Here is a 13,759-nt window from a genome sequence, read left to right as displayed (position 1 = left end):
TTGGTAGGAAGTCGTAGAGGCCCCACCTCTAAGAGGTGGATGAATACCACACCCATCTTGCCCAGGCTGGTGCTATGAGAATAGCTCTCGCTCTTTCTCTGCATAGCTTGAGAAGAGTCTTGAGGATTAATGGAATCCATGGATACACAGAAAGCAGAGCACGAGGCCATGGAGGTATCAGCACATCTCCCAGAGAACTGAGACCGTAGCCTCCACTGGAGCAAAACAGGAAACAATTGGAGTTGTTCATGGTGACAAAAGAGATCACTTGTGGTAAACCCCAGATCTGGCAGATGCTGCAAAAGACCGTCTTTGAGCTTCATGGTCTTGCCAGAAGTGTGTGCTCAGGGAATCTTGTGCTTGTATTCTGAAGGTCTGGTAGACCATTGATATGTTTATTGGATGGGGGAGACATCAGTTCCAGAGTCTTAGTGACTCTGCTCAAAAGGACTGGGATCTTGCCCTACCCTGGCAGTTGAATGTCATGGAGGAAGTACTGGCAAACATAACTAACTGCTTTCAGCTCCAGAATGTTGCTGTGACGGGTTGATCCTTGCAGAGACCATTTAGCCTGAGCTGTATTGCGATCTACCCCTTTTCTTCATTTCTCTGACTGGAGAGGTGTGCGTCTTCCTCTTCGAGGTATTTGCAGCCATAGTCAAAGATAAAGCTGGACTGGTAACCAAAGCAACCTGTGATGTTGAGGCCACTGAATGGGGATGGGGTGGGGGGAAGGAAAGAAGACCCCAGGCTCATTCCATTAAGAAGAATTTGTGTCTAGCTTCTATCGCTATCTTTTTTTGGGACCCACCCTTAAATCTCAGACAGACCTTGTACTTTGAGGAGATATGGGGATTCCCTAAACAATGCAGGCCATTCGAGTATCTGTCACTGTGGGGAAAACACCTGTGGTAGATCTCACAGGGCTAAAATCCTGGGGTTTTAGGCATAACCAATTTTGCTCCAGCACAAAGTTACAGAAGTAGGAGGGAGAAACCCGGACTCCAGGAAGCACAAACAAAATAAAAAGTAAATAGCTAAGAAATGAATAAAGACTTTCACAAGTTGAAACAGCTAACAGCAAAGACTGCATGTGGTTGAGAAGGAACTGAGTGACAGCAGATTAACGCCCACCTATATCCCCTCATTCAGAATATGAAGTGTTGTTTTGCACAGGCACAGGCCCAAGAGCACTACTTTGCAGTCTCCAATCAAGAGCATGCAAGTGCACGCATATCCTATGGTTGAGGATGTATAGGGACATACACTCAAAGACGAGCACAACAACATTTGATATACATCTTCCATTGAACCAGCTCCACAGGGTCAAGAGTTTTTTTTGTTTTTTGTTTTTTTTTGTTTTTTAAAGCCAGCATTTTTTCAGGTGAAGGGCACGATGCAAAGAAAACTCGTAAAATTAAATCCAAAGAGCTAGTGTAACTAATGTTAAGGGATCACAGAAGTTTGGTTGTTGCTAAATTTCCAAAAATTAACATGTATCAATAGATCACTATTTAAAAGTGACCATATGACTGTTTAAATTGATAGGTAATTTAATACATATCCTTTTAAGATACATCCTCAGACATCAATGCTGGAGAAGGAAACATACTGGTATTTCTAACATTTCACCAATAGAGTAAACATATACATTTCTCAGTGCGAGCTCCATGGCTTGATAAATATAGGAGAATGTGAGCTAATTATAAAATGTCTGCATTTGAAGACTGGAAATCTTTGAATATCTGTGGGTCAGCTAAGTTCCTCATATGCTTCACGCAAGTTTGATAGTTGCGTGCTCCCTGCATCTTTAGAAAACAGTGCTGAGCTCACCATTTTAAGAGAATATTGTAGCAGGTGATTTTTAAAAATTGCAAGCTTAAAAAGCATGAGCAAGTTCTCAACGCATGGAATCTGTAAAATGGCTACATAAGTAATCCTGTTCACACACTTAGAAGGCTAAACCAAAGTGGTAAAATTCAGTATTTTTTGGAGTTGTTTAGCATTCCATTGTAGTCTAACCAAATTGGCTCAAAGGACCAAATTGTCTTCACCATCTCCACGAACCACCTAGGAATCCACTGAACAAGTTAATGATGGCCTGCCCTCTTATCTTGGAAAATGTTTCAACAGCATGGAAAAACTATCCAGAAAGGGAAGCCTTGGTAGCCCAGCTCCATCACAGGGGAACCTTCACCACATACTACATTCCACTTGCTTGAATCACATGCAACTTAGGAAAAAGGAAAAAGATGAGCTATTTTCAGTGCATGAATGACCCTGGTCTACTGGCCCATGGACCTGCTAAGACCTGTATGGATTTGAGAACCGCACTGGTCAATCCATGGGCTGTGGGGGGAGGGGGCGGGGGGGGGGGGAAATAAACTCCTTGCCCATAGCAGAATGGAAACTGCACATATCTCAAAGGGTTTTTCGTTCACACTATGTGGATTTTCCTGCAACGGGCCTAGACTATTAAAGAAATACTAAATACTAAGCACTAAAGAAGTATTTCTGTTCAATATTTATTGAAGACATTGCGATAGGCAGATTCCAATAAACATCACCCCAAAAAAGCCCTTCAGCATCCTCATAAACCTAAGGGAGAAAGTGTACTCTTGTTGTTTACAAGGACTGAAGGTGAACATATTTTATAGGAGGGAATCGTGTAATTTAAGTTTAATTTGCACATTTGCATCCCAAAGACAAACATCATGCTGAGTAAAAGATACCAGAGCGGAAGGTCAGACAGTTTTGTGGTTAAGACACAGGCTGGATGCCACCAGATTTATGTTCTCTTTCTAGTTCTGCCAGTCATCTTGAATAACCCTGGTAACCACTCTGCTCTTCAATTTCCCCATGTATAAAATGAAGATATTACCTACTTAAAAGGGGTGTTGGGTGGCTTAATTCATTAATGTCTAAAACACTAAGATCCTCAAGTGGAATCTGACCTGAGTAAAAATACCACTAACTGTAAAGAAGTGGCATCAGTTTTGCTGCTCTGCAGCTGTTCTTTAACTTAAAAGGGCCAATGTCTAGGAAAACTTTAAAAAGATACTATCTTTTGCTGAAGTATGTGCTCTTAGTTTCCCATAACACAATATCCTTTCATTACTAATTGCTAAGTGCGTGTGTATAACTTCCTTTTTTGTTTACGCCATCTTCTGACTTCATGCACTGACAATCCAGTGCTTGCGAAATGGCATTTGTCACTACTGTGACTTCATGGCTCTATTCTGACTGGTTAGGCAAGAGAAAGCTTTTGTTAACACATCAGATACCTTGGGCAAACATCAGTGGGAAGAAGGGAAATACAGAAAGAAGGTTTAACAGAGTGTTGATAAACAAACATACATTTTTACCTATTTTTTTAAAACCATTAATACTAGGACATGAAATAGCTGCTAAAACATGTATGGAAACAAACACAGATGCATGGAGTCTTTCCCTACAGTAAGTCCCTTTAAGTACCTGGGTCTGGAGAAATTTTTTAAGTGTTTTGGATTAGTGAAATTAATGAATGAGTGAATATTAATAAAACAATTAATGAAACAGAATATTAACTAGCTGTCAAAGGGAGAAAGGAGTCACCTACTTTCAAGACACAGAGAAACAAACAATTCTGCTTTAAATACTGGTTCAAATTCATGTTTCTATAACATTCAATCCTTCAGATTTACACCAATTCAATTGTCAATTCCTAGCGCTATCTTGCATCATAGCATCAGTTTCCTAATGGGCCAACTTGTTGTTCTTCAGTGACTCTTGTTGGTAGCTCAGCTACGAAGGGTCCAAATTCTGCTGTTAAGAGTAGCGCAATTTTGTCAATGGAAACAGAGATTCAACTGATGTAAAAAAGCAGAATTTGACCCACTCTTCTCTCCTGACATACCCGCCAAATAAAGTATATAGTTTTGGGATGAGAATGGGAGAGATGAGAAGGGAAGAATAAACCTGCCAAAAAATCCTCTAGCACAACCAGAAAGTAAACCATCATTATTAGTCGTATAAAAACTGATTAAATAGTCATTTTAATACCAGCCATCATCCCTGTCTCTCCTTCACCATATTCATTTAAGAATTGTTTTCGGAGGAGGAGAAGAAAGGAATTGTAGATGAAGCTGGTATTGAAAAGCCTACTACATCATCTTTTCCATTTCCCTGCTAGTACAGAATTGTTCCCTATTAAGGCTAGTAAATGTTTGTTTTAAAAATGACAAAAATAATTAGGATAGAACACTTTAAACAGCTACTGAAACAGGTGTTTGGGGAGTCTGGCCAAATGATAGACCCCTGTCTAAGAGGCAGACTAGAAAAACAATATATGTAGAGATAGCACCAGTGGTAAACAGTAGAAAGCGAGAAAAGCTGTCTTTTATCTGTTTTTAGTCTCCAAAAACCAAATTCCCAGTTAATATTCAAGTATTGAATGGCTGCCTGACCCACCTTTTAACATTTTCCTGGCCATATTTTAGCCAGCCAGTGAAATAGAAGCAGTCAAGTTCTTCATTTTGAATGACCATGCAGCAGGACAGAAAGCTCATCCATAAAAACATTTTAAATGGTGACTTACGTCAAAATCTTTCTAGCTAATCTAGAGAAGCAATGGCAGTATTTAGACACAGGCTAAATATTTGCACAAGATGTACATTTATCCAAGAGCAATGCATGGAATTATACTCAACAGTTAAGATTTACTTCTGCAAATATTAAGCATGGAAGTTAATTTGAGAAAATGTGACCCATGTTATTTTCCTTATAAAATGAGTATTATTTTTATTTATGATTCATAGTTAATATAAAATTAACAGTAAAAGATAGCTCTAAAAAAAAGCTTTACAACTCTTTATGAAGTTTGAATTTCCTATTGTTCAGATGTCAGTAGATTTACAAGAACAATTATTTAAATAACAAAATATAAAGCCTATGTTTAAAACATGGCCTTTATTAATGCTCTCTAATGAGCTCCATTTTATCTTACATTGAAATAATTCTGCTTTGCTTAAGAAAAGACAGAAAGTGCATTTTACAAGAGTACTTTTTCTTTAATTCGCTGCGAAAATGGAAGGAATTGGAATCACAAGTTGACAAATGTGGCAAAATGAAGTTTCAAGAAACATCAATTTTAGTAATGCTATCCCCATCACTAGTGTTTCGCTCTGACTTTCTGCTGTGTGAACCATAATATCCTGATATACAGTCTAGAGCATCTATGTTATTACTCTACAGCATTTTAAACACAGAAAGAGGGGTTAAAACCCCTTTCAATGAACAAACGAATAAAAAATTGATAAAAAAATCACTTTTATACATAATGTATATGCAAACTGTTTTAAATACATGGTTTTGGAAGAGTTATTTACAAACTGCATCAGCCCGTGGGACAATCCACAGACAAAGCATACACAGTTGCTTTACTTTATTGTTGCATCTCAACTTTGGGAGATATAAATTCATTCGGCAGTATAGCAAACATAAAAACTCTGACAAAGCATCTTAAGGGCAACCCAATAAAATTTGTTCCTCAAAACAATGTAAGTACTAGGACTGCCAAAGTTTCCAAACAAGGTCAACGTTTAATCCAGATGCCTGATTACAGTTCTACGTTGTGGAAGAATAGACAGACCCACTGCACATACAGGCATGGCTATTTGATAAAACCTCCTGTAAGAGCTACAACTGATAGGTATGTTTTTTCAAAAGAGTGAACTAACCTAGAATTTTTTTCCAATTTTATTAATATTTTAAAAAATACATAAAAATACAACATCCAATGTCTGAATAAATATATTTAACAAGTTGCAAGATACCTTATTTTACACAAAAAAATTCAGCTTTAGAAATCTTGTTAAATAACTTCATTGTTGTTATATATTTCATTTTTCGTCTTTTTGTAACAAAATAAAAACTCTGAAATTACATAGAAAAAAGACAAAATATTTTTGTCAAGGGATAAGATAGTCCACTGAAAACCTATTCACAATTCCACTGTAAACATTAATAAACATTAAAATATTTGCATAATTGTGTGCTCAAAAATCCTATAAAAAGTGGAAGACTTATTACAACTGTAGTTTTCAGTCAACTACACTTCCTTTCACAATTTATTTTGTCCCATTTACATCTTTAAAACTGGGCACATTGCTGAACACATACTTTGGCAGTTCTGTATAGCAAGTGCTTCCACAAAGAGGAACTACTCACCAAGGGTTAGCATACAAGCTGGGTGAAAGTGCAGCAGTAACTCGATTCTGTTTGATAATAATCTGATGTCTGTTTGATGCACTTGCTTTTTTATGATTTCCTAGAACACCTGAATGCTTCATTGGACATAACTTTTCAAATCTGTTAAGTGCCCTTTCTCTGTATTAACAAAAAACAAATAAACACGATGACAAACATGACAGTCTGTGCCTACAAACCTTCAGTTACCAATGAGCTTAATTTCTCTCAACAGTAAAAATAAAAAATAAAATAAAAACAGGGGGAAGGAAACATACAGTCCAGCAGTGGAAGAGTGTACAGAATGTACTTGGCAATGTCAAACCAGTTGAGTGCTTTTTGTGGTTATATTTCAGGATTTATGTCCATGGCAGCAAATTGCTGGCAAGGCAGAGAAATGTGTATCACCTGCATTCTACAGCAAGCACATTCTGGGGAGGAGAGGATGATGATGGACTCATTCCAGTGTCTGATGAAGCAGATGACATGGATGCTCCCGTATGAGACACTGTAAGAACATAAAGCAGGACATCAGCACCAGACTGTCAAATTATCCTTCACACTGGAGGCTTGCTTAGCTGTCAGATTTAGTGTCTGTACACAAACAAAACAATTTAATAGATCCCAAGTGAGGCCTGTCAGGTTTGAGGTACATGGATAGAGTTGTATGTTGAAGCTTACCTCATACCCGCACACATTATCCCTGGGGCTCAACATAGTGTCCTTAGTTGCTCATTTTAATGAACATTACCTTCATTATCGACTAGCAAGTTTTCAAAGCCTTAATGTTTTAGAAAACTATCTATTTTCTGTATGTTTCTATATTGTACTCATCTCTATGGTATCTGAGCAGGTATTATTGGATTAAAAATAAGATTTACTTTTACTACAAAAAGTTTTATGAAACGGGTCCAGATTATTTTTGTCAATTCCTTTTCTCTTATGTTCACACAAACTGAATAACTAAACTTATCAATTCTATGCCTTACATCATAAAAGTGACTAGACCAGTGTTTCTCAAATAGTGTTCCACGGAACCCGGCTGAATTGAAGGGTTCTGTGAAAAAGCGGAACCGCGCCGCTGAAATTAACAGAAATTGTGCGCTGCCGAACAGCTGATCACGCCGCGGAAAACAGTTTGGAGAGCGCGGCTGCCGAAACCAGCCTACACTGTGCCGCTGAAAAGGGGAAGATTTTGTGGACTTGTCGGCGGAGGGTATGGCATGGCCGCGCAAGGGTGCCACGGCGAAATATAATTGAGGAACACTGGACTAGACAATCTGTTATGCTACTTGTGAAAACCCAGATCTAGGGTAAGTCCACATCCTTGTCTTTTTAAAATGTAATTTTATATGAGCAAGATTTTAATTTTTTTTATTAGATATAAAACATTTTGAAAAGCAAACCATGTTCTGGTTTCTAATCTTATATGGTATGGATAGAAAACAAATTAAACTTTATATAGTAACGGTTTTCCCAAAAAGTTAAAATAATGGCTGCAGAAAATGTAAATTTAATGTTTTGGGGTCTACATGTTTAAAACAGACTTTTCATGAGAGGAAGGACTGAGTGTAAAACAAACTGGAAAGTTACCTTCTCGGTCTTTCTTTTTTAATCGTTTTCTTCTTCTGTCTATTGTTGCTACTTCTGACTTCAGGGACATGTAATATTTTCTGATCTCCTGTAGTTTTTCTTGTAGAAAGGAGATTCTCTCAGTGCTGTTCATGTTGTCTAGTTCATCTTAACAGTGGGAAAATAATGAATTACTTTACACTGGTGATTTAAAAAAATGATAGCTGCAAAGTCTTGAGAGTACAACATCACATGCAAACCAATAATGTACTTCCATAATACTATCCTAAGTAGACTTACATCCAATACAGATAGCCAAAACCCACACTTTTTTCTCTTCAAAATACGAAGTTTCTTATTAAATTTCATTTAATCAAAGGTGTATAAATTATGGTAAAGAGATTAGCAAGAACTGTGCTCTTTATACACTGACAGTTATGATATATTGATTATATATTATACTGTATTTACAAGGATCAACATTTTTTCCCATGATTCATCATTAGTCCTACATTAATGGTAATGGGAAAAAAGATTATTAGTTCTAAAATATTTGTCTCAGACCCCCAGAGTTTTAGGTTACAGTACCTTGGAACTTAAAAACAAAAGTACTGCCTCCTCCTCTCCCATTACACCATAATTCTGTTTGTCATCTTGCTCTTCCAGTTCAACTCTTCAATCCAAACCTGAATTTTTGCAGCCAATAATCCAGTTACTCCAGAATTAGAGATGAATGTCTGGATTATGCCATCTGAAAACTAGTATTCCAAACTATTTTCAAATTGTATAAAATATTAGTTTCACAGTCTAGAGATTCTTGAAGTAATAACTGCTAATTGCATGCTGAAAATTAAATGGGACGGATAATTTAAATCATGCAATTTTTAAAATGACTGTTACTGTGTGAAAGTCAAGTACCGAAATAAATGCACTATACTAATAAAACTGGCTTTACAATGGTATTGAGCATTCATGTCGTGCCTTTTTGGAACTGACCATAGCAAACTCTGGATATTGTGCTAATATAATTTTGAATTCTGATTTAAATATTTAACACTCTTTAAAAACATATTCTTACTGAGTTGAAAACTCCATTTATACACCCTAGGGGAAGCACTGTGGTGATGTTTCTCTCTCTGTTTATCCTTTTCTCCATCTTTGATGTGAGGGGAAATTACTCTTGCAGGGGATCGCACAAGCTTCTGTGGTTTGGACACATTTATGTGTTTTACTGGAGTACATTTACTTGAACTGTCCAGGACAGGAAGATCTTCACTATCACTGCTTTGTCCTGTAATAAAAGCAATTAATTTAGATTAGAAGACCTATATTTTGGTATTCGTCTAACCCTATGATCTATGTTACATAAAGACTTTTTATTAGCCTTCTATAACTGTTGTTCTACGAGATGTGTTGCTCATGTCCATTCCAAGTAGGTGTGTGCACGCTGCATACACAGTCCGAGGGAAAGTTTTCCCCTCATGGTACCCGTAAGGTCAGCTCTGGTGCCCCCTGGAGTTACACCTTTATGGAACCCTATATAGGGTCTTGCTGAACCTCCGCCTCTTCAGTTCCTTCTTGCTGGCTTACTCCAACAGAAGGATAGGCATGTGGGTCTTGGAATGGACATGAGGAACACATCTTGAAGAACAATAGTTACAGAAGGTTAGTAACCATTCTTTTCTTCTTCGAGTGCTTACTAATGTCAATTCCAAGTAGTGATTCCCGAGCTAGATTGTAGGAGGAGGGGTCAGAGTTCAAAGGCCCACAGACTTAAGTACTGCTCTGTCAAAAGTGGCATCATCTCTCGCATGTTGGGTAATAGCACAGTGGGCAGCAAAGGTGTGAATAGAGGACCATGTTGCCACTCTACAAATGTCCTGGATCAGAACCTGGGCCAGGAATGCTGCAGAGGATGCTTGTGCCTTCATGGAATAGGCCGTTATCACTGGGGTGGGCACGTTTGCCTAGTCATAGCAAGTCCTAATACATGGAGTGATCCATGATCCTTTGGGAAGAAACTGGTAGTCCCTTCATTCTGTCTGCTACCGCTACAAAGAGCTGAGTTGTTTTCCTGAATGGCTTGATTCTCTCAATGTAGAAGGCCAAAGCATGCCTGACATCCAGAGAATGCAGTCTACACTCCCTGCTGCTAGCATTTGGTTTTGGGAAGAAAACCGGGAGGAATATTTCCTGATTCGCATGGAACTGAGAAACCACCTTTGGTGTGAAGGCCAGATGAGGACAAAGTTGAACCTTATCTTTGAAGAAAGTTTTATAGAGAGGTTCTGACATGAGAACTTTGAGCTCTTATACTCTCCTGGCAGAAGTTAAGGCTATTAGAAAGGCCATCTTCCAGGATAGGTAGAGACGCAAACACGTTGCTAGAGGTTCAAATGGTTGCCCCATCAGCCTTGAGAAAATGAGGCTGAGGTCCCAGTGGAGAACTGGCAAGTGCGTATGTAGGTACAGCCTGTTCAAACCCTTCAGGAAACATGCAACCAAAGGGTTAGCAAAGATCGAGTGTCCTGCTACCCAGAGACAGAATGCTGAAATGGCCACCAGGTAAACCTTAATTGATGGCACAGATAGTCCCTGTTGCTTTAGGTGTAGCAAATAGTCCAGAATTGTCAGAAGTGACACCTGTGTGGGCTGGATGTGCTTCTGGGCAGCCCAAACCAAAAACCTCTTCTACTTAGCTAGGTAAGTGGCCCTAGTGGAGAGTTTACTTCTGTCAAGGAGGATCTCCCTAACCAATTCCAAGCATGCTAGTTCCAGGTTCAGCCATGGAGCTTCCATGCCATGAGGTGCAGCGACTCAAGATTGGGGTGCCAAAAGGTGCCATGCTCCTGAGTAATCAGGTCCGGGAGTAGAGGTAGAGTGATCAGATTGTCCAGTGAGAGGTCGAGGAGCATGGTGTACCAATGCTGGCAAGGCCAAGCGGGGGCTATCAGAATCACGGGGGACTTTTCCTACCTGATCTTCAGCAGGACCCTATGGATGAGCAAAGTTGGAGGGAAGGCACAGAACACTTGGCCTGTCCATGTGATGAGAAAAGCATCTGCAATGGACCCTGAGCTGTGGTTCTGAAAGGAGCAGAACTGCAGGCACTTCCTGTTGAGCTCTGTGGCAAATAAGTTCATGTGGGAAACATCCCACTAATGGAAGACGCTGCTCAACACATTTGGGCGAATGGACCACTTTTGACTGAGAAAGGATCTGCTGAGGCTGTTGGCCAAGGCATTCTGAACTTCCAGAAGGTAGGATGCTTCCAGGTGTATCGATTGAGCGATGCGGAAGTCCCATACTTGAGGGCTTCCTGGCACTCCCCCCGAGCTCCACCCTGTCTGTTTATATAAAACATTGCTGTTATATTGTCCGTTAGGACCGATACTGCCTTGCTTTTTAGGTGACCTTGGAAGGCCAGGTGTACTGCCCTTAGCTCCATCACACTGATATAAAGTAAGAGCTCTGTATGCGACCAAAGCCCTTGAGTCCTGAGTTCCCCTAGGTGAGCCCCCCACAACCCATTGCTGATGCATCTGGCACTAGACAGAAAGGTGTGAGGTGCCGAAAAAGGGACTCCCTGCACATATAGTGTGAAGGTTGCACCACCAATCTAGGGTCTCTAATATTGGGCCGGGGGGGAGGGGGCAGCAGACTACTTTGTCTATATCATCCCGAGCTGGGTGGTAAACCAATGCTAGCCACGCCTCAAGGGGCCTGAGGCATAGCCTTGCATGTTGGACAACACAGGTGTACGACACCATGTACCCCAGTAGCTATAGGCAATTCTGGGCCATTGTACTGGGATAATGTTTTAAGTCTTCTATGATGCCCTGAGCCTCTGGGAGGGACACCCTTTCCAGACCAGAATCCAGCACTACCCCAATGAATTCTATCTTCTGGACTGGTTTGTTGATCACAAGGCCCAACCTGTCAAAGGTAGAACTTATCAGCCTCATGTCTGCTTCCACCTGTGCCCTGGTATGTCCCTTGACCAACCAGTCATCGAGGTAAGGGTACGCTTGTACTCTCATCTTCCTCAAAAATGCTGCGACTACCACCATGCATTTGGTGAACACCCAAGGTGCCATGGACAGCCCAAAGGGCAGGACCGAGAACTGGTAATGGGTCTGATTGACCACAAAACCGAGAAGCTTCCTGTGGCCTAGGAAGATGGCCACATGGAAGTATGCGTCCTTCAGGTCGAGGGCGGTGTACCAATCGTCTGGATCCAGGGAGGGGATAATGGAAACCAAGGCGACTATGCGGAACCTCAGCTTCTTCATGAATTTGTTGAGGTTTTGCAGGTCGAGAATGGGTTGAAGGCCTCCCTTGGCTTTCAGGATTAGGAAATACGGGAGAAGAATCCCTTTCCCTTTAGCTCCCAAAGAATCTCTTCCACTGCTCCTACCCTTAGAAGAGCTTTCACCTCTTGTTGAATTTACTCGTGAGAAGTTCCCTGAAGAAGGACAGGGAGGGTGAGGGTTGGGAAGGTGGGCAAGATGAAAATTGCAGTGAATATCCCAATTTCACCATGCATAGAACTCATCGATCTGATGTGATCTGGGACCACACACAGTAAAGGTGATACAGTTGGTCTGAAAATAAAAAGAGGGGTGGATCCAATACACTGATTGGTGTGCTGTCCTCAGGCACACCCTCGAAAGTTTTGCTTGGGTCCTGAGGACTGCCTCATTTGACCAGAGCCCTGGTTAGGAGGATTGTGGTGAACTCCTATTATTCCTGCTCCTTCTATGGTTGGAGTCCCGCCTTGGCTTGCTTTGATAGAACTGAGGCATGGGCTGTGGCTTGAAAGGTTTCTTCTGGGATGCTGGTGTAATGCAACCTAAGGGACTTGAGCATGGCCCTAGAATCCTTCAGATTATGAAGCTTGGAGACAGTTTGTGAAGAAAACAGGGGTGGGCCCTCAAACAGCAGGTCCTGAATCATTAGTTGGACCTCATGAGGGAGGCCTGAGGCTTGGAGCCAGAAGCTCCTTCTCATGGTTATGCCTGACAACATAGTCTGAGCCACCGCATCTAAGGCTGCCTGAAGCAGAGTCTTTGTTACGGCCTTACCCTCTTTCACTATGACAGTAAATTCAGTCCTGGAGACCAATGGTACTGACTCTGTGAATTTCTCCATGAACTGCCACGAATTAAAGGCGCACCTGTTGTGGATGGTCTGTTGATTTGCTATATGAAGTTGAAGTTGGAGCCCTCCGGTGGAGTACACAAACAGCTCCAACTTCTTGGAATCCTTAGCTTTCGGCATGGGGCCTTGTTGTCCCTGCCGCTCATGGTTATTTGCGACCACTGCCACGACTGACCCTGGAGGAGGGTGGGTGTAAAAGTACTTGTGGTCTTTTGAGGGCATAAAGTACTTCCTCTCTACCTTCTTCGCAGTAGGAGGTAGAGAAGGCGGGATTTGCCATAAGGTTTTTGTGGTCTCTGAGATAGTCTTTATTAGCAGCAGAGCAACTCCGGAAGGCCCCTCTGGGGCCAGAATGTCTACCACAGGGTCTGCTTCTTCCACAACCTCCTCCGCCTAGAGGCCCATATTCAGAACTACTCTATGAAGTAGCTCTTGGTGTACCCTGCTGTCATCTTGTACTGGCATGGGTGCTGCTCCCACCACGGCCTCATAGGGGTTAAAGATGAAGATGCTCTGATGGGCGCCGCTGTTTCCTGTCTGTGGCACTGGTAGGGTCAAGCAGTGTCGCCTCCTCATCCTCAGTGCCGGGGTCACGGGCAGTGTCAGGCCTGGCGCCAGGATTAGAGCCTTCCCCGGTGTCGTGAGGTAAGCTTCCAGGAGAATAGGCTGGCCAGGGCCTAGAGTCTGAAACGAAGGAGTGTGACCTGCCGGACTGGGACCCCTGAGCCTGGTGGTATGCTCACAGGGTCCAGAATGGCCGCTGCAGCGGCACCTGCCATTGAGGGGGCAATGGCATCGCAAG

General features: G+C 41.4%; 1 protein-coding gene across 4 annotated transcripts in view; it reads right to left on the bottom strand.

Annotated features, from left to right (window-relative positions):
* Positions 1-6,198: 6,198 nt before the first annotated feature.
* Positions 6,199-13,759, bottom strand: part of ARID4A (AT-rich interaction domain 4A) — a 79,631-nt gene continuing 72,070 nt past the window's right edge. For all 4 annotated transcript variants that reach the window (XM_067554869.1, XM_067554871.1, XM_067554872.1 and 1 more), the window contains 3 exons: positions 8,876-9,088; positions 7,819-7,965; positions 6,199-6,733 (listed from right to left, as the gene is read on the bottom strand). In XM_067554869.1, the coding sequence (XP_067410970.1) occupies positions 6,630-6,733; positions 7,819-7,965; positions 8,876-9,088 (464 nt within the window). In that variant the 3' untranslated portion in view covers positions 6,199-6,629. The remainder of the gene's footprint in view (positions 6,734-7,818; positions 7,966-8,875; positions 9,089-13,759) is intronic.

Source organism: Emydura macquarii, unplaced genomic scaffold (genome assembly GCF_026122565.2).
Source record: "Emydura macquarii macquarii isolate MOO-44397 ecotype Brisbane River unplaced genomic scaffold, CSIRO-AGI_Emac_v2 contig_1551, whole genome shotgun sequence".
In the NCBI taxonomy this organism is placed as follows: domain Eukaryota; kingdom Metazoa; phylum Chordata; order Testudines; family Chelidae; genus Emydura; species Emydura macquarii.
The sequence above is the reverse complement of the archived record's forward strand: the minus strand, read 5'-3'. Positions and strand labels throughout refer to the sequence as shown.